This window comes from Vespa velutina, chromosome 1, assembly GCF_912470025.1.
Source record: "Vespa velutina chromosome 1, iVesVel2.1, whole genome shotgun sequence".
In the NCBI taxonomy this organism is placed as follows: domain Eukaryota; kingdom Metazoa; phylum Arthropoda; class Insecta; order Hymenoptera; family Vespidae; genus Vespa; species Vespa velutina.
In genome coordinates this window covers 13,724,461-13,745,258 of record NC_062188.1, presented here as the reverse complement: position 1 = coordinate 13,745,258, position 20,798 = coordinate 13,724,461, and the positions used below count along the sequence as shown (strand labels likewise).

Genomic DNA, 20,798 nt, shown 5'->3' with positions numbered 1-20,798 from the left:
TGCCAAACTCGTAACTTATCTTTTATTGAAGGAGGAATAGAAGTAACATAAAAGAAAATAGAGAGAGAGAGAGAGAGAGAGAGAGAGAAAGAAAATTTCACAATAATGCCTCGCAATATACGAATGAGAGAAAGATGCAGTATAGTTATTTTACTTTACCGTCAACGAAGGCGGAATCGATTAGGAGCGTTTCATTGTTATTCTAGGATACCATACTCTTTATCGTCTTACACGATTTGACGAAAAGTACCTTCTTTTGACAGTGAAATAACATCTTTTATCATATCCGTCGAAAAAAGCGAGATCACAGTCGGTATCGTTAAATGTTCGAGCTGAAGATAATACAGTAATTTTTATCGATATTGTTTCCATACGTTTCAGCACGATTTTAGTAACTCACTCTCATTTTGTTACTTATAAAAATTAACAAAAGGAAAAAAAAAGAGGAATATTGCAAAATCGAACACGTTACAGGAGCATAAGTACCTATATCTGTCTACGTGACTCTGAAAAATCATGGCTATTTTGTCGGGCGACCATTATCATATATTTACGCCCGTTATCGACTTTACGGCAATAACTCTCCATGTATCCGAGGTTGGCTAAATCATCCATGTTATTTAACGTGACCAATAAAATGCCTCGCAATACTAAAAAGTCCATCTCATCCCCAACCTTGTCTCAACATCATTGATCATTGCTATCGAATAATAACATATAGATATCACGCGCAAGATAAAGTTTTATGTGCATTGCTGATATACAATAAAAAAAAAAAAATAATAATAATAATAAAAATTAATAAAAATATAAAAAAAAGGAAACAAAAATAAAGCCGTTAGTTATATGAACATGCGATTAAATAATTCACGACTCAAAATCGTGGAAGGTTCATTAAGTTGGCAAACCTTATTAATTTGATTGAGAATAATCAAACGAACTATCGGAAAGAAAGAACGATAAACAAAGATAGAAAGATACGAAGAGAGGAAAAGAGAAATGGGAAGCGTATACGCTTTGGACCGTCAGAACGTCACCTAATGAGCTCACCATAACTATAAGCGGTATGTTTAACTTGAATCCAAAGTATACGAACGCTCTTGGAATAAGATGTTTAAACGTCTAGACGTTCCAATATTCGATCGTCAACTACTCGGATAGACGGCTGCTTTATATTCCTCGCATGAATTTTATTATGACCCAAGAAGTTTTCCTAATTCCCGGCAGCAATGTGTGCAGTCTATTCGCCTATCGCGTTTTCGAAAGAGAAATGCCGAACTTTGGAACGCGAGCTTGACTGTTATAAATCACCGTAGCAACGTCGATAGTCGTCTGTACGCTCGAACGATTCGATTAAAGGAATCGAATTAACGTCGACATCGAGCGAGAAACTGAAAAGTATGCTTGTACGAACTTAAGGAGAATGCGAAATGAACAGAAGAGATTATTTTCCCGACGAGTTTTCCGTATATGGTGAACGAAAAGTAGAGAGTACTCTACTGAGATAGAGATAGAGATAGAGAGAGATAGAGAGAGAGAGAGAGAGAAATATAGAGCACTTTGCGGCCATATGTCTGCGATGGTTGCGATAGATGGGCAAGCGAAGTGCAGACAGTCGGACAAAATACCTTGGTAAAGCACGTATTTAAACGGTCATTGGCTTGGCATATAGGGAAGGTACAAAAGCGGAGATGTGGAAGTCGAAAGCAAGTTGGCGCTGCTGCATATCGCCAACTGCTACTACTGCTACTGCTGCTACTACTAGTACCTCCGTGCGACTAGCAAACCCGGCAAAACTGTTCCAGAAACTCGAACGGAGATGAGCAGGATGGGCTGCATACGCGACCTGCCTTTCCGCGAATAAATTCCTCCTACGTGTTCCGAATTGTCAAAAGGCCGAAGCCTTCTCTTGCTACTGCTTCCATGCCCCTTTCTTCTCCTCTCTCTCTCTCTCTCTCTCTCTCTCTCTCGTTCTATCTCTCTCTCGTTCTATCTCTCGCTCTATCTCTCCCTCTCTGTCGCTACTTTCCGGTCCATGGAGTAGGTTATAGGTGACTAGGTGGATGCTAGTAGATAGTGCATGAACTAGGTTGGAAATTCTAATTCTTTTTTTAATAATGCGACTGTGTAGTAATAGTAATAACAGTAGTAGTAGTAATAATAAAAGCAAGAGAAACGATAGTCAAAATTATACGACTATAACAATAATACCGATGATAATAAAAACGGTAAAAATGTAAGAGAGAACTATCGAGTTCTCACTGATTCATGAAAAAAAAAAAATAAATAAATAAAAAAAAGATGAAACTACTTTTCGATTTCGATTGCGGTTCCATCCGAATATTTCTTATTTTTCTTACACATCCATAACGCGAAAAGCTACCCCTCGTACTCTCTACAAAGTAAATAGAGCATATTTCTTCTGGAAATGACGGAAAATTCAATAATCCTTTCTCAACGAGAGTCGAAGCGATAGGAAACAGAGAAAGAAAGAGAAAGAGAAAAAGAGAGAGAAAGAGAGAGTAGAGTGTAGCAGATGAAGAGACGAGATCGTTCAGAACAAAAAAGGAAGGAAATGGAAGGAAAAACAGGAGGAAAAAGAGAAGAAGGCTATCGTATAGAAGCAATCGACTCGATATAAGTACGATACGTTTCGGAATATACCATCAAAATTCTTTCAAGCTTCCCATCATCGGTAGGTACGTATCTCAAACAACCGTGCTTTTTCGAAGTTGGATCGAACTCTTGGATTATCCCTTTAAAACGAGATACACTCGACGAGATAATACCTACGTAACTTTCTGGTATCTCTAAATTTCGACGTATCCAACGAGAGTGAAGAGAATGGAAAAAACGTTTAAGGCTTCGTCGTAAGACGATCGATTTGGGAATCGTGAAAGATTTCCAGTCCCTGCCGAAGGTCGGCATTCTTCTTTCGTTCGTATCCGCGATGAAAGTATTCGAGGCTCTCCCATGTACTTTTCTCGGATCGCTTTCGACTTGAGAAAAAGGTAGGGAAAAAAAGGAAAGAAGGAATGAAGGAAGAATAACGTTAGAAGCAGGAGAATGAAGAAGAAGAAGAAGAAGCACGCACCGACCAATCGCATCGTGAGAATAAAAATCTCATACATGTAAAAATATTCAATCGACGGTCGCTTTCCTTTCGTTCTTTTCCATGGTCTATTGCCTATGTTCTCGGCGTTCTTTCTTGTGGATTGCCTTGAAAAAGAAGGAAATCCTTCGCCTTTGCCACCCTCCCTCCCTCCCTCTCTCTCTCTCTCTCTCTCTCTCTCTCTCTCTCTTTCTTGTCCTTTCCTTCTATCTCTTAATATTCTTTTCAACGTTTACTTGCAACTCCTTTTCCTTGCGTCGTCGGCTACATCCCTCGCAACCTCTCTTTTAACTCTAACACAACAAACATGATTTCTTACCTTTACCACATTTATCCGAACATAACGCTTTATTAGTGTGTCCCAAAAGTTATACACGTTGAAGGTAAAAAGCTAAAAAAGAAAAAAAAGAATTTCGTGCGAACGACAAATTGGCCGCTCCATTTTTCCATTCCGATCTCGGCGAGTCCCTTCGGACCTTTCAACTTGTCCCCGAATTTACATGCATGAGCGAGGACGACCGCGTTATATTACAGATATATTGGACGCATTTCCATGATCGTTTCGAATTTGGCCTGGATTGGAAAAATGGTGGTTGGTCGCTCGGTTGTGAATTCGCTGTCTGCGAAAAGCCATTAACTTCTCGAAGAAGAAGGAAGAAGGGTATAAATCGTTCTACCGACGCCGACGGTCGGAGCTATTTTTACGATAGATTTCGGGCAACGTGAATAAAGTATTTCGAAGCACGAGTACTCCAACGTAATGCTCCATTCCGAAGGAATAAATGTTTCGCCGCGGAAAGGTGTACAAGTAAATCGACCTCTAAAAATTTCGTTCACTACCTTTCGCTTCTTCTTCGTTTAATCCTCCTCGTTCCTATTGTTAGTAGTATCTTTATTATAACGAGAAGCGATTTATTCTCGTCGACTGTGAAAAAGAGTCGTACCGACCGAATTCTCTAGATGTGCCATCTCTAACATTGTTGTATCATTCTGCACACGTAAAGGTACTTTCATTTTTAATCAAGAGAACTAATTACGAGAGAGAATGTAAGTAAATCGGTGTAATAAAAATTAAGAACACCCGTAGAAACGATTAACAAAAATGATAATCGAGAAAGTTCTTAGTGAAAAGAGGAAAAAAAAATAAACGTAAAAACTGCAAGAAATATTCTAGTAAACATCGTCTTAGATAGAAGAAATATAATAGAAAATTCTTTAAATGAACGTTTTTGCTTTATAAGAGATAGTAGATACTCGATTCGATCCACATATCACGAGTACATACTTAGAAACTTCGCGACAATAATATAAACAATAGCTACATGAGTTATTTAATTAGAGTATGGCTGTGACACACGACTTCTAAATGCAAAAGTGAAAATGATCTCGATAGTTCTCGAAGGCTCAACGATCGACGTATAATAATGCAAAGCTTAGGAGTTTGCTCTTGGGACGACACAGGAACAAAAGGAGATTTTCGCCAATTCCTACCCGAGACACTCAAAGTCTACAGAATAGGATCTTAGTGACATAGTCAGAAAATTTCCATATTTATTACGATTAATAAATAATATTTAATATTTGAACGTTTATGCCAATTTATCATTTTATCTTAATCTCATTCGACGTATCTTGTTCTCTTTTTTGGTTACATACATAGATTAATACATGTAATGCTTTCTACCAATAGGGAAAATACGTGTGATATAAAGTTATTTCAAGCGATAGTAGAGCAACACTCAAACATTCCAACCAATTAGACTCACATTCCTTCCTGAAACAAACTCCTGAGCTTTGCACAATACATATGTACTTACATATGTATATTCGATAGCGTGTAATGAATCAGTCAGCCTGAAATCTCAAGTCTGAAGTCAGTTTGATCGGTTTGTAATAAGTCCGGGAAGGAAATACATTGTCTATAGTTTAAGTCCATCCGTCTGTTAAACTATTGTCTGTCTGGGATGAGTAAATCTATTGTTTGTAAGAAGCTAGTGTATATCAGTTTCAAATATTATTTATATGATGTTTTATTTACAAGTAAAATTTATATGTTCTTGTAATTATTATCATTAACTTGTAAAGAATCTAACCTTCCTCTTATAGTACTTATAGAACTTTTTTCATAATACATACCTATTTCGATAATTGATACTAACTCAATATATTCAGGACAGATCATAAATAAAACTCGTCATATATAAAAATAAATAATCATTATTCTCGCGCGATTAATTACTCCAAGAAATAATTACGTTTACGCTATGTTTCATGTGTAATAGTTTTGCAGAGTCCACTGATCATTCAATTTACACGATATTACGACGCATCCGGGATCATATGGTCGAGGTTTTATTATCAACAGGCCTATATTCCTCTCTGTCTCTTTCATTCCGTGTATCTAGAATAAATTGATGGAGCTTTAATTTCTCGATGTTACGCTTTTTCTGCCTCTTTCCATAGGAGATTTCGAATTGCTTCTAATTCCGACATCGACGTTCGTTGAGATGGAGGGAGTGATAATCGAAACTCGCAATCGGTTGGACCGAGGTACGTAACTTAATAATCTCGGAACAAATACGGCTTCATCATTAATTATCATTGGAAATCCGAGTTTAAAACTGTCGGGAGGCTGCGCCGATATTGGCCGATACTGTGTACCGAGCAAATACACTCGGCAAATATGGATATACACTGTGAACGGCACGAAACCCTCGTAAGCGAAGCTCGCGAAACGTTTCTGCTCTCTCTCTCTCTCTCTCTCTCTCTCTCTCTCTCTCTCTCTCTCTCTCTCTCTCTCTTTCTCTCTCTCTCTCTGCGAGAACGGGCCACCGAAATCACAGATAAAGCTTCCTCGTTTGCTCGAATATAATTTATCCGTTCCCATATATACACGTGTATGTATGTAGGTACATACGTAATACGCATGTATTATATATGAATCTCACTTGACAAAGTTATTTACTTCTCACGATAAAAACAAAGTTATTAATTTCACACGATACCTTCGAAAAAAGTTAACATCTTATTCGCGTAACATTTGCCCTACCCATTTCGTTAAATCTCTCTAAGAAATAAATCCCGAGAAAAAAGTCTTTTACCTTACGAACATTATCCTTTTATTGTATTTCCATTCCTTTACAGGTCGATTAATTCTCACTAAAAACGGTTCGTTGACTTCGAAGGACAACGACTGAAAAGGCAACATAAAGAACTTTGCCCTACTTCAAAGTTTTAGAGAAACAACGAAAAAAGTTTATTATCTTGTGTTTCGATTTCTATGTGTATAACATATATATATATATATATATATATATATATATATATATATATATGTATAAATAGGAAAAGTAACTTGCACCAACAAGAAACGAGTGAACGTTGGGAAGTACTTCTCGAGAATTCTCAAGCGAGAGTATCCTTAGATACTACTTTTCCTTATCCCATTTCATCCGAAATGCAAGACCCGTAACAAACTCGGGGAACGATTTTACCTTGCCGACTTCCTTCTTTTATCATAAAGATATAGTATGAGAGAAGGGAAAAATCCAAAGAGGATCGAATGTGGGATTAGCGAACAAATCGCTTATCTATTGTCCGCAACATACTTATTTTCTTCTTTACTGTAGTATACGATCATAATGGAAGGTATTAAATACGCCGTGCCAACATGTGGTATACTTTCGCGATTTTTCATTCGGCAGCATGACGTATAAAATCGATAAAATAGGAAAAGATAGGAAACAAAGGAACATTAAAAATAGAAAGAGATAGTAAAAAATGATTTTCAATTACGTTTAGTTAATTCGTTATAATTTCAAACGATGCTTCTCTTTTTTGGAGCTTGTAAAAAGCTTTGTAATTACATGATAGACATCGACCGAGACGTTTCTTGATGAGAACAGTGCTATAGCAAGATGACATCCAATGGTAGTCCACTTGAAGTAACGCTCGAATAAATTTGAATAAAGATCTGGACAGCGCTCAAAGATAGACACTGATTTACGTCGGGAACGGTATATTATTATTACGCGCCATGCCTACGAAGCACCCAAGACAATTTCACGACGATGCCAAAACTGTCCTCGTCGTCGTCGCCATCGTCGTCGTCATCGTCATCATCGTTGTCGTTGTCGTTGTCGTTGTCGTTGTCGTCGGCAAAACGTTTAAAAGCCCCTACTTAATTACGTTGTCCGAAAAACGCGAAGGACGGATCTCCAAGGTGAATCCTTTAGCCGTATTGTTTTTCTTGGAAGAAATATGCGATCGGCAAACGGGATAACGAATGAATAACGACCAATGGCATTCTCAAATTTTCTAAATTATGCCAATGAGATCAAATAATGAAGAAAGTCGTCTAAAATACAATTAATTTTGTATTTCTTGTTTTCGAATCTTTCAATTTATTCGAATTAAAAAAGGAAAAAAAAACTTATTATAATCATCTATGTAGAAAGTTAACAATTAATTTGAAAGCAGTTGGAAAAAATGGCATATCAAGTATGATATTTAATTTTCAATTAAACATCTATAGAACAATTTAAATTTCTTGAACAATTTATATTCTTTTAAATCGTTCATTGGTATGGAGTAGTTCGAAAGGATACTGTTCTCGATGATCGATTGCACTTACGAAGATATGTATCGCAAAAACTTGATACATTTCTATAAAGACCTTTAAAAAGACCTCTATCGAGGGTCCACGCGTATATTAATGTTTGAGAAAACTTGATATGTTATGCACAGCTGCCAAATAAACGCGAGGACGGAATAATGCAAATTCTTTCCATAGTTTCTTTTTCTTTTTTCTTCACGATTGTATTTGATTTTAACTGATTACAAATTAAAATTGTTTTCGAAACATGACCGAACAAAAGAGAAAAAAGAGAAGGATAAAGAGAAGTAGGAAGAAGGCAAAGAATATGTGCAATTTCATTCGAAAAAATTTAAATTCAAATTTGCCAAAATGCAGAGAGAGGTAGAGAGAGAGAGAGAGAGAGAGAGAGAGAAATTACATTGTACGCAGGCATTTGTGTAGATACACGCGTAAACACACGTGGACGAGCGAACGCGTGCGCGACCGTGGAAAATCATAAAATATGCAAAATGTAAAATGCAAATACCAAGCAGCGAAGTTCATGAAAATGAGCAAAAAACGTATGAAACCTTCTACGTATCCTAGACAAAATACGCGATACGCCGAAACGCGTAACTCGTCCGCGTTATTTTTACCTATATTCCTTCTCTTTTAATGTAGCTATCAACGTGCGGCCGTGTCAAGCGTAGCTGCTTGTGACAAGCCAAATGTAGTCCATATGTAACTTTTACGTAGATATGTAAATATGTACATAGAATGAGAAAAGAAGAAAAATAATAGTTACGAATGCTACGCTATCGTAAGAACGTGTCCTTTTTTTTTCTTTTCACTATTTCCTGTAGCTACAAACAACAGATGTCTTCGACTTTCTAATGCAAACAGAAACGAAGCGCGCCTAATAGCGCGTAGAATGTTTTTACACGTTCGCGCGTTCGCAACTTTACGCGCTCGATTTTATCGTGCTTAGTCTATCCACGCTTCGAAGATTATACGAAGAAGAGGAAGAGAAGTCTATACTGTTGAACTTCTTGCACGCTATGGAGCGGAAGTTAGAAAGAGAGGGAGAGAGAAAAGGAGAGAGAGAGAGAGAGGGAAAGAAATAGCAAGAAAGCTTTGTGGTATTCTGCTTCACTGTAAGGAAAGACAAATAAATGATAGTAAGACCGAGATAGACAGATAATTAGATAGATAGATAGATAGATAGATAGATAGATAGATAGATAGATAGATAGATAGATAGATAGATAAAAAAAAAAGAGAAAAAGTAAAAAAAAGAGTAGAAAAAGATGTAATCGCAACGATCGTTTCCGAAGAACGTGTGTCTCTACTGACGGTACACGCTAATGCGATAGGCCATTGTTCCGAGGAATTTGAAGCGCGTGCTGCTGCGGTGCGAGCTGTGGCGTGGTGACTGGAAAGTGGCTTATCGTGTTGGACGATCGTGAAAATGCCAAGCGAAAGGGTAGAATGCGCGCGCGAGTGCAGAAGTGAGAGAAAGAACGCGCTAACATCGAACTCGGCCCTCTAATGGAGCTTCCACGTCGAAAGCATTCCCACGAATGACGTTGCATGCCCGTTTCCTCTCCCTCTTCCTTTCTGACTTTTCCTCTTCCTCCCTCTCCCCAAACCCCCCCCCCTCTCTCACTCTCTATTGATCTATCTATCTATCTCTTTCCTTCTCTTTGCGCATAGCGTTTAAGATAAACGACGCGATCCCCGTTAGACGATTTGAGCGATGGCGGGAAACGATAAGCTTTCCTCGCATGGGTTCTACTCCTCTATACACTACATTTTTTTCTTCTCTCTATCGACTTTTCTCGCTTTTAAACCCTGAAACATATGAGATTCAATGCAATAAGTGGAGTTGAAATAAAAATTGTAACAAAAAAAAAAAGAAAAAAACGAAGGACATCATATTCAATTGTATATTTTAATTATTCGTATATCATTGATGATTTTTAATCACTTTTGAAAATATTATTATTTTTCTTGAAATATTCTAAATATTTCCTCAAATTTGTTGGCAATTTCGTTTGATACTATCAATCAACTAACTTCCATTTTGTCTTGCGAAGAAAATTGCACGAACGTAAAAATGTCTCTTGTCATAAATCTGAAACAAGATCGAATAAAGAATGCACGATCGTAACAATGGATTTTTCTGTTTCCAATGTCAATCATTCTTATAGATGGAAATCCCATGTACAGAAATACACCGTTTATCGGAAGGAAAACGAAAAGTTTAGCTGACATTTGGCTAGACAAAAAATTCGACGTTCTCGAACGCGTTCGTTTCTTTTTCTCAATCATGAGCAAATAATCTAAAATCGATTCTTTGCCGTTGACGCTTGTGAAAATTCGAAGGGACAGCGGCACGAAGAAAAATATCGAATAGGAACAGATATCCGGCAACATTCTAGTTTCCATCAAAGGTCCCTTCGCCGATGGGATAGATCGACTGAAGTGGTACGTCTGCGAGAAAAGATCGGACATTTTTGACGAAGAGAAGATGGAAAAGGAAAGATGAAATTTTAGACGTATGCGTACCGGACGACAGGAAGTTTCGCAAACTCAGACCATATGGATCGTATAGGGAAATTGTAAAACGCCTTTTCCCCTTCCAAACCCTTCTACTGTGCCAACTTCATGCGTCACAAATGGATATTACGAAAGGGACTAGTGCGTTTGCTGCTAAGGCGGACTCTTGCATTTGTACGAAGGGAAAGAAAGAGAAAGGGATAGAGAAAGAGAAAAAGAGAGATGGAAACACGTGTGTCCATGTCGGAAACAGAGAGAACTCTATAGCAAGAGGAGGGGACAGGGAAAAAAGCGTGCAAGCACAGACCGAGCCGAGGTTAATGGAGTAGAAAGAAATTTAAAAACCGCTCTTCCAGTTCCGACCGGGTAGAAAGAGTAGAACGTATCCACATATACAAGACTATAGAGATACAGAGAGAGAGAGAGAGAGAGAGAGAAAGAGAAACATGCATACATGTATATACACGATCGCTTATGTACTCTACTGAAACGTCAAGATGCACGGCTACCAAGTGTACTTATCTATGTATGTATATATATATTAACGGTTGGAGTGTATATTATAAAAATAAATAAACTACACCATACGCTACGCACCAATGTACACGAGTTCTATTTCCTTTATTTAATGAAAGATTTTGATTAAATTCTTGACATAATTCTTACTCTCTGAATTTCTTTTAAACGCGTTTAAAAGATATAAATCGTTAAAAAAAAAAACACTTTATTATAGTAAATACAAGATATCTCGAAGTTTACATATTATAATGTTTTAGTAGAAATATCGAGCTAGATAAAAGAGATTATTTTGAATCGATATTGGATAAGTCTACGAGGTCATACACGTATAAAGAGATTTTAAACATACATGAATCTATTATCTTTTTCTCACTTTTAAGATATTTATTCGACTTATTGGAAACATTATGTAAATAATCTGTATGTCGTCTCGTCTTTTTTTCTCGTAGAAAAAAGAATTGACTGCCAATGATATCGTCGTAGTCGTTCGAACGATGGAAAGAAAACATATGCTATCGAGGAAATTGTTTTTGTTATGGAACGAACAATGACGTTTACGTATCGAATCGTAAATGGATAGAGAAAAAAACAAAGTGAGTCGTATGATCTCGATGAGTGTCCTTTTGAAAGAAAAACAACCAATCTATGTTCGTAAGGAACGGAATCGGAGAAGAGATGATCTTCACGGAATATAATGGAAGACGAAAAAGTTAAGGGATGAGAAAAATGTTACGTGGTAAACAGCTACGAAAACGATAGTGAAAAGATGTCGTTCAAGGACGGTTGTTTTCGCGAAACTTATTTTTCAGACGTACTATATACGAATTTTAAAAATCGACTTATATTCTTTCCTCTTCCAATGTAGCAAAGTACGAACGAAACGAACTCTCATTATTTTCTTTCGGGTCCGATATTTTCCGCAAATATAATTCATCATGTATTATATACATGTATTATAAATAACTTGTCTATTATATGCTTTATTATTATTCTTGATGATTTACAAGGCGTCATAAGCGAGTCTCAATATTACTAACAATTAAAAACAAAGACGAGATTGGCGAAAGAATAATTGCAAAAATGTCGATAATCTTGAGAACGGATGTTTCGCAATGGAGATTCAACAAATATACGTTTAATTTTTCATTGAACGTATGTATTGTTGTACATTCACGAAATAGACGTTAACAGAATTTTTTTTTTAACAATTAACAACTATATACGATTTGGCTTTTAAATAATCTCTTCAGTCAGAAACGTTTCCTAAAAGCGACACATCTTTCTCTATCGAGCTCCAAGTAAATACAACCCCTTGTCGTGATTTATAAACAAATCCTAGGCGTCTGGAAACAGCCTACTTCCTCTGAGCAACCTCAGAACATTCCTAGGTTCGCTTGCAACAGTGTGTATATTATATATACGTATGTACGTAAGAACAACGTGCCCACGCACGACGATATATTTTTGTAGCGGTCTTCGCGAATATTCGGCATTAGTCATCACCGTCCATCTTCTTTCTCAAATCGTTTCAACTATGACGAAGAAGGAAAAGGTTAAAAGACTAATGGTAATATTTTTGCATTGCTTTTTTTTTTTTTGTTTTTTGTTTTTTCTTTTTTATTGTCAATGATAGTTCTCGAACGACTTGACAATGTGATATTTCTTCGTTCGATTAAAAAGTTCATCTTGTTAGGCGAGTCCAAGTTCAACGCTCTTTAATATCGAAGTAGAAACGAAGTTTCGAATCCGTACTGCTTGTCACACCTGTGCTTCTCCCGTGGGACTACGAGAGTCTGATATCGAGAGAATCGATACCGATCTATTTATCTCTCGTTCTTTCTGTCGAGCAAACGAGGAATACTTCCTTCTTTCTTTACCTTTCTTTTCTCTCTCTCTCTCTCTCTCTCTCTCTCTCTCTCTCTCTCTCTTTCTCTCTCTCTCTCTCTTTCTCTACTTCCTTCTATCTCGAAAGATACATTTAACATACGTTTGAATCAACGATAGGTACCAGTCATCTATACACTTAGCTCCGAAACTACTACATTGCTGTTCACGACGTGCAGCGATAATTTACAAGTCCATTATATTTGACTTTTTCTCGAAAGGCTGCTCTACGTATGTGCAGTTTTTACGAGTTGTTAAATTCCGTTTTTGACGCTGACTCGACGAAGACAGAATCCTCGATAAAATTCGACGAAATAAAAAAAGAAAAAGAGAGAGAAAGGAAGAAAAACTAAAACAGTTTGGCATTCGGTAATCGGAGACTCTTTGGGTCAACGCGTTGAATCCTCCTAGAGACGCGTGCTCGTGGATAAATATTTAACAAAAGTATACGCGCCCACATAGTTCGATCGAATTTATCCGCCCACATTGGCTTTCCAGGCGCTTAAAAATGTACCATGTAGCTTCGTATTGAAGAAAACGAAATATTTAATGTGAATACAAGGAACTTGTTAGAATGCGTACATATATACATATGTACAACGAACAAAATTTCAGAATGCTACCGACAGTCATGCGTGCCGGTTTCTCTCTTCCTCTCTTTTCCTCTCGCAACTTGCGTAACGCGCACGCACGCGACGCCGGCTGACCCACATGCATGATCTTTATTTAAACTGGTTTCCACTTCGTCGTCGTTTACTACTCATGACCGCTCTTCCATCGCTGAGTCATTATTCTCCGAAGGAAATTCGTCGAAATGGATAGAAAATGTGCAAGGTGCTTCGTTTACTTGCAAAAAGTAACGTACCTATTTATTTTTTATCTATGCCGATGTACTATCGGAATAAAGTCAATCGATCGACAAGATATACCATGAAATATAACAACTTTCATACGTATATATGTATTTATGTACTCTCTTTTTTTTCTCTCTTACTTTTATTCTTACTCTATCTTTCACTCTATCCTTCTCTCGTTAGTGTAAGTTTACATATTAAGAAATAACAGCACTCTGTCAGATTGTGACATTTTTTTAGAAAGAAAAAATATCGAACGTTTTTGTTTCTCTCTTTCAAGAATGTCAAAGAAAAATACATAGAAAATTCTAGTAATTTCTTTGCGAGCAATCCAAGCATGAAGGGGTGGCATCGTTTTCTTGCGTGTATTCGAAAGTCGTTGGCAAAATGAAAAAGAGGAACAAGCACGATGGTGAAGACGAAAGAAAAAGTAGTGGAAAATGTATATATATGTTTGCGAAGAGAGAGAGAAAGAGAGAGAGAGAGAGAAAAGCCTCCCTTACATACCGCGTCTCAACGGATACGAATGCCTGAATCATCCCGCGGGAAAAGTCGCAATTTGAAGGCGCGAAAACCATGAATTTGCAGTGTCGCTTCTATGTTCTACTCCCACGAGAAGGCGTTTCTCGACAGTGTCGACTCGACGACGACTTCCTATCTTCCCTTACAACCTTTAACCCTTCGCTCTTCCCTATCTCGAGAGAATTTTACAAGTTCGAACAAAAACCTATTCAAGCTCGTCGTGCAAGATATCTCACCGAACTATCGTTCCTATCGTAGAAAATTCGACTAATCGATCGACGGAAAAAAATCTGCCTTATTATTAATTTAATTTATTATTAAATTTGATCACATCAAACTTATATAAGAGTTAATACTTTTATTATAAACCTTTCATATAGGTTAATGTATATCTTAAACTGATAGAAAGAAAAAATTAGAAGGAAATTGTTTAAGTTAGAACAGTTTTGATCTATATATGATATATTTATAAAATTATTTAAGTATAACTCATACTTATTATTTTGTCGATATCAAATTGACACGGTCGATGACGAAAGGCATTTGTCAAATTCTGAACAAAAAAAAAAAAAAAAAATAAAGCAAAGTGCCAAGTAATAGGCAATAACTTCTATCTCTTTTTTGAAAAAACTAATTCTTTATTGTATTGATCCAATTAATTGTTCGTACATTTGTAAGATCACGTCAAGGAATAGTTGCCTTTTTTGCTGTAAAGTACACACATATACGTAACTGGTATTATGGTATTATTAACAAACGCAAAGCTCGTGCTCTCGTAAGCACCCTTTACGACGAGCGATTACCTACATATTTGATGACCTCAAGCTTCAGAGAGGAGCAAAAGTATTATCGTCACCTTTTTACCGAGCTTCCTTTCACGCAACGAAATTATTTCCTACCTGTATTTTTTAATAATATCTATTTCTCAGAGTACATATATAGATGTTATCTCGTTACAACACGAACGGAACGAACTTTGTTAAATCATTATGAAGGAAACGAGCACATGAAGAGGACAGAAGAGAGAAAATATGGACGAGTTTTGTTGATGTCTATCGATAAACGTCATTGACCGCACTTACCGAGTTAATGGCCGTCATGTTGCTAACTCGAGTTGGATCTGTATCCACTAGCACGCTGTCACTCTGCAACAAAAACGATTATATGTCAAGCCAATGGTACGAGGATCGAATCTCTTATTACGATGCTACAATGATACAATACGCTACGATGCGATTACAATGCAACCACACTTGTACATACAAAACAATGTCATGTATTCCTAAGCAGGAAGATATTTGTCAAATGTAGTACATTGTTTATGTAGGCGTTGCGTGACGAAATCTCTGCATTAATTTCAGAGACTAACATGCGAGATTTTTATCTTTTCCCTTGTCTTGTTCTAAATCGATGGAAATAAAAATTTATGACTATTAATTGAATGAAAAAAAAAAAAAAAGAAATAAAAGAAGAAGGAGAGAAGTGACGAAGAAAACATATCTTTTGAATATAAATTACGAACGTATTAAAAATATCAATACGTTACTTCGACGAAGGATCAATAACGATTGAGTTAGTAAACCAAGTTTAAGAATGGAAAATCAAAAGTAAATTATTAATAATTCGTTTGATATTTGACAATTTTTACTCTTTGGCTGTCACGAAAATATTATTTTGACATTCACGATCGGTCATCTTGGGGCAACGAAAATGTCGAATGGTATTCGAGAGTCGGTCAGAAATTATCGAGATGGAAATTTTCAGTTCGCCGCCCGTGCGTCGTCGGAAACGACGATCGTAGCAGGTTCTAAGAATCATCCAAGCGTGTTTTGGGACGCTGAGACGGGAGAAAGAGAGAGAAAGAGTAAGAGAGAGTGAGAGAGAGATTGAGTGAAGAAATAGTACGTAGGTGGTGTCGGTGGCGGTGGCGGTGGCGATGGCGGTGGCGGTGGCGGTGGCGATGATGATGATGATGGTGGTGGTGGTGGTGGTAGTGGTGGCAACCATGGAATCAAGGCGAAAGAGCCAACCTGCAAATGTCGTTCCGAACTTTGATCGTAAAACAGCAACGGACTTCTCGGGTAGGTGGAGCGTCAGGCTTGAATGTCTGCCAAATCGGTTATTCACGAATAAATTTTCGTGTCAAACTTTGAGCGAACGGTACGTTTCAGGAGACGAACAAGGTTAACGGGGATCATGAAAATGGATCGAAATCTTTAATTTCATGCAGAGTAATGGAAACAAAAGAGACAGTGAGAAAAAGGGAAAGTAGAAAAAATCGATTTCCTACGTCTATGAAACATGCGAACGAGTGAAGAAGCAACGGAAGAGTTCGTCTGTATCTTTGTATTTCCATTTTCATGTGTAACCTAACGTTATTCATTTATAATGAGTACACACACACACACACACACACATATATATATATATATATGTTTAAAAATAAAACGAAGTTATTCTTGTACAGCAGTATAATATATATCATAGTATTTCCTTAACCCAACAGAATGACTTAAGATCGTTCAAGCGCAAGAAATGGATTCCTCTGAATAGAAATATCTCGCGTTCATAGAAACTCGCAACTCGTTATCCGAAGTAGATAGCGTTGATTGATACACGACAGTTCTAATGACATTTCCGAGATACAAAGTCATTCGTAAACCAGTAAGACGGACACGGCCAAAAGCTAAAACGAGAAGGACACTTTACTGTGAATTACGAGTTTCATTTAATATACGAGGATACGATGTCGCTCGCGAAATCGCGTCGCTAGACACTTGTCGTCGACGAATTCGCGAGCGTGAGCAACTTGTTTCACAGCTTTAAACTCTTAGCCCTACGATTTACGAGAACGACTAATCATTTCGTACTTCTATTTATTCGTCAAATTATTCTATTTCGGATTCCTTCGTCGCCGTTTACAGAGATAATATCGAAATACATTTAACATTGCACTCTAATAAGACATAATAAAATTTAAAGTTAGTTTATTACTTTAACGTAGAGTACGCGTTAGTATGTACTTAAGTTCAACAATAAAAAATTTCTGTAAAATCGAAACAACAGAGATAATGACAAAATTGATTTCTTTGCTTGTAATGCTAAATTTTACAATACCAATTATTCATCATTTGAACGTATAAAGTAACAACGAATAAAATGATCACGAAGTTTTGTCAGCAATAATTTTCTCATTGCTCGTTCGCACATTGAATATAGATGAATTTGTTGTAAGAAAAAAATCGATGAAAAAAGAAATAAAAGAATAGAGTTCATCGTGAGGAAAAAAATTCAGAATTAACAACGTCTCGATATAACGGAGACTAAAAGAGTTATTTAAATAAGAAAAAATTTGAGAATTTCGAGTCAATCTAAAAAGTTCCTCGATTTATGAGAAAATATTGAGCTTGGCTTAGAATTCCTTTACATCGGTTACTCGTCCTTTAACCAGATCTTCTTTCTTATGCCACTTGAAATGTTCCACACCGTCCTTCGACCCTTTTTATTGTCACTCTCGGCTTTCCAGTCATCCCCCGCGGAAGCAATAAAGACTGAAATTCATGCGAAACTGCTACAACTCCTTTCGTCGCTATGGAATATACGATATTGTATAACCGCGTCTTTCTCGCTTCGATTTACAAAATTTCGTGAACGAAACGAGTACCGTCATATTGTAGATTATGGGAGCGAAAAAGAAAGCAGAAAAAGAAAAAAGAGGAAGAGGAAGAGAGAAAAAGAAAGAGAGAGAGAGAGAGAGAGAGAGAGAGAGAGAGAGAAAGAGAGACATAGAAGACGACGTATCCTACAAACGGAAGTACGTCGGGTGATTGATGGGTAACCGATTGTCGGCAAAGCCGAGTAAATGTAGCCCTGGCGATAATTCACCGTTGGACTCTTGACACGAACCAGGGTCGTTAAAAATAAGAAACGAGATTAGATGGCTCTGAAGTTGTCGGACATCGACACGTCTAAGTCAGCTACCACCTAAGAAAACGAAGAAAGATGAAAAGCATTTCTTTTGGACTTGCCCATCTCTTGTTCCTTTTTATTCGTCTTTTCTTCCTTCTTTTTTTTTCGCCTCTTCATCGTTTTTCTTCCTTCGTCGCTTTTACAAGAATTCCATCAAACAAATCTCTCGGACCTTAAGACGTCAGATACGTTCCTTGACGCATAATTAAGCAGTCCAGTCTTACGTCAATCGTCGCTAGTGACCAATCCATGTGACTTTAATTACAAAGTTATTATTCATGGTAATGCAATGGTACTACGTGGAGACGCGGAAGACTTGGCGAAAAAAAAAAAGAAAAGAAGAAAAAAGAGAAAAGAAGGTCGCAAAGCTTTGCGGAAGTAGACGAGGTTGGGAAAAAAAGAAGAGAAGTAAAAGAAATAACAGGGCTTCCAGCGGTGCTCGTACGTCCGTCGAGAATGTAAAATCCCAGTATTTGAATAATTCGCAAGAAGAGCTTGCGAGAGAGGGAACGAGAAGAGGGAGGGAGTAGTGGGAACGGATGGTGAACGGGAAGTCGCTTTTTGTGAAAATACTTTGAGTATAGGATGCCTCGGAAAACATTTTCGAGGAGGTAAGGTAGACGAGGAAACGGGAGGAAAAGGAAGTCGAACGATTTTCGCGATACGCCGCCGTCCGCCGATATAGCGTATAATTTACGAACTTGCTAATCGAAGGCTCCTAGCTTTTGGAGCAACAAACTCTCATGTTATTCTTCTCGTTCTCTTCAATATTTATGTTTTGCCGATGACTCAGCATGTAGGCACGACCACACGAAAAGGGAAGAAGAAGAAGAAGAAGAAGAAGGGCTACTCCACGGACGGTTTGATAAATAAACCGAATATAATTTTACTAGAATTAGCGATAAAAAGTTGAAAGTTGAATGAACTAAGAATGATAAAACATTTCGTAAAAGAAATCGATACGAGGTCTCCATCGAAGCCAAAAGACTAAGTTTATTGCAGCAAGCTCGTAAAAATTTTGCGAGTAAAGAAGACCCCGCATAGATCGTTAAAACGATGACTTTATTCGCGTTTACGAGTGGTACGTGTATACTTACTAACTTCCTTTAATATTTCCGTGACTAATCCACGTATCGATCTTCCCATTATCGAAGATTCGCGAGATTCTAGAGAGCGAGGAGTACACAAACGAGATCGCGGAACTAATTTTCCTCCAGAGAGCAGATCGTAAACAGCGATACTGGTGCATAAACGGTATCCGGAAGGGTAGACATTAAACGGACCGAAAGATGTGGACGCCTACAGATAGAACAACGGGACGTTGATATACTGAGACGAAAGCGGACTCGAGAGAACCGTCCACGCGACGATTATACCAGACGCAAGCTCATTGTGATGCTAATAACGCATCCATGGAGTCATCGATCATCGCCCGTTCCACTTTCTGCGACTTAATCTCTCTCATAGTCTCTCTCGACCTTCTCTCTCTCTCTCTCTCTCTCTCTCTCTCTCTCTTTTTCTCTTACTCTTTCTCTCTCGACATCCTACGAGTTCGTTCCTTCTTACATAGTAGACTTTACAAATGATATTTTCTATATTCGCCTCGAATATAACGTTTAATCGTCAAATAAATAGTAAACCATCGAATATTTCTCGAACTATAACGTAGAACGGTGGTTGAATGTACAAGTCTGAATATTTTAAACTTGAGACTTTTAAATTCTACGATCCTTAGAAGAAAAAAGAACTTTCACCTTTCTTGCGAAAATTAAACGAAATTAAGCTAGCTTCCAACGTCGAGATGAATGTTTCTCTACCGATGCGAGATAAAACGCGACTGGAGAAACGTGGTTGGCAAGTAAAAATTCTAATGAAATGTACTGTACTCTCGTAAAATAACTTTTATCCTTTACAAAAAAAAGAATTGGTTTTTCCCTAGTTCATACTATTTTTCACATGGAAATAAAATTCATAAGAGGAAAAAATTCGATTGGATTAACGAGTACAAATGAATTATGTGGATAAGCATTTGAAATGTGTGCGTGTCAATACAGTGAGACTGTCAAACAGTGCGAGATACAAGGATAATTTTTTTCAACATCCCTTCTTCTCGATGTTATCGTATTTTACAAGAAATTATATAGGTCAGTGTGTCAGCGCAATTTAAGAAATACATATATGTCAAAAGAGGAACATATACACAAGTAAAATTTTTTGTCGCGTGCGACAACGACGTCATACGACTTGGTTCTACGAATTTATATAGGTCAATATGCCAGCTTTTTTCCGGGTATTTACAAAGGTTAATGCACTTAAAGGCAATGCATATTACGCTGGAAATGAATCGTATTATCTACATGTTTAGATTTTTTCTTTTCTTTTCCATTTAAACATAAAATCGTAAATTCTATTTATTGAATCGTTGTGAAATATAATTATTAACAATTATTTTTTATTTTCATATTACTAACCTTATATAATATCTATATTTATTTTCCTTTTATTCATTAAGTACAATTGTAACGATATTTAATGATATTGATTAAAATCTCTTTTAAAACAAAATTTAATATATACTTTCAATAAAATATATAAAATAAAAACGTTTAATAAATATAATAACACAATGAACATGCAAGTCATTGTATCCCTTAATTGGCTAATCGTAAATATTCACGTTATACTTACGTACGCAAGGAACGTCAAATAATATTATCGATAATATGGCCACATAATACATACATAGTTCATTCGAACGATCAGCCTTCATCTACTACAATCATAATTCTGTCACGTTTATCCA

General features: G+C 37.0%; 1 protein-coding gene across 24 annotated transcripts in view; it reads right to left on the bottom strand.

Annotated features, from left to right (window-relative positions):
- The window catches only part of LOC124948123, a 309,114-nt gene that overhangs the window by 153,031 nt on the left and 135,285 nt on the right, over positions 1-20,798 (bottom strand). For 23 of the 24 annotated variants that reach the window (XM_047491390.1, XM_047491483.1, XM_047491335.1 and 20 more), the window contains one exon: positions 15,109-15,171. In XM_047491390.1, the coding sequence (XP_047347346.1) occupies positions 15,109-15,171 (63 nt within the window). Of the gene's footprint in view, positions 1-15,108; positions 15,172-15,931; positions 16,057-20,798 lie in introns of all 24 variants that reach the window. The other variant, XM_047491373.1, reaches the window with a different exon arrangement.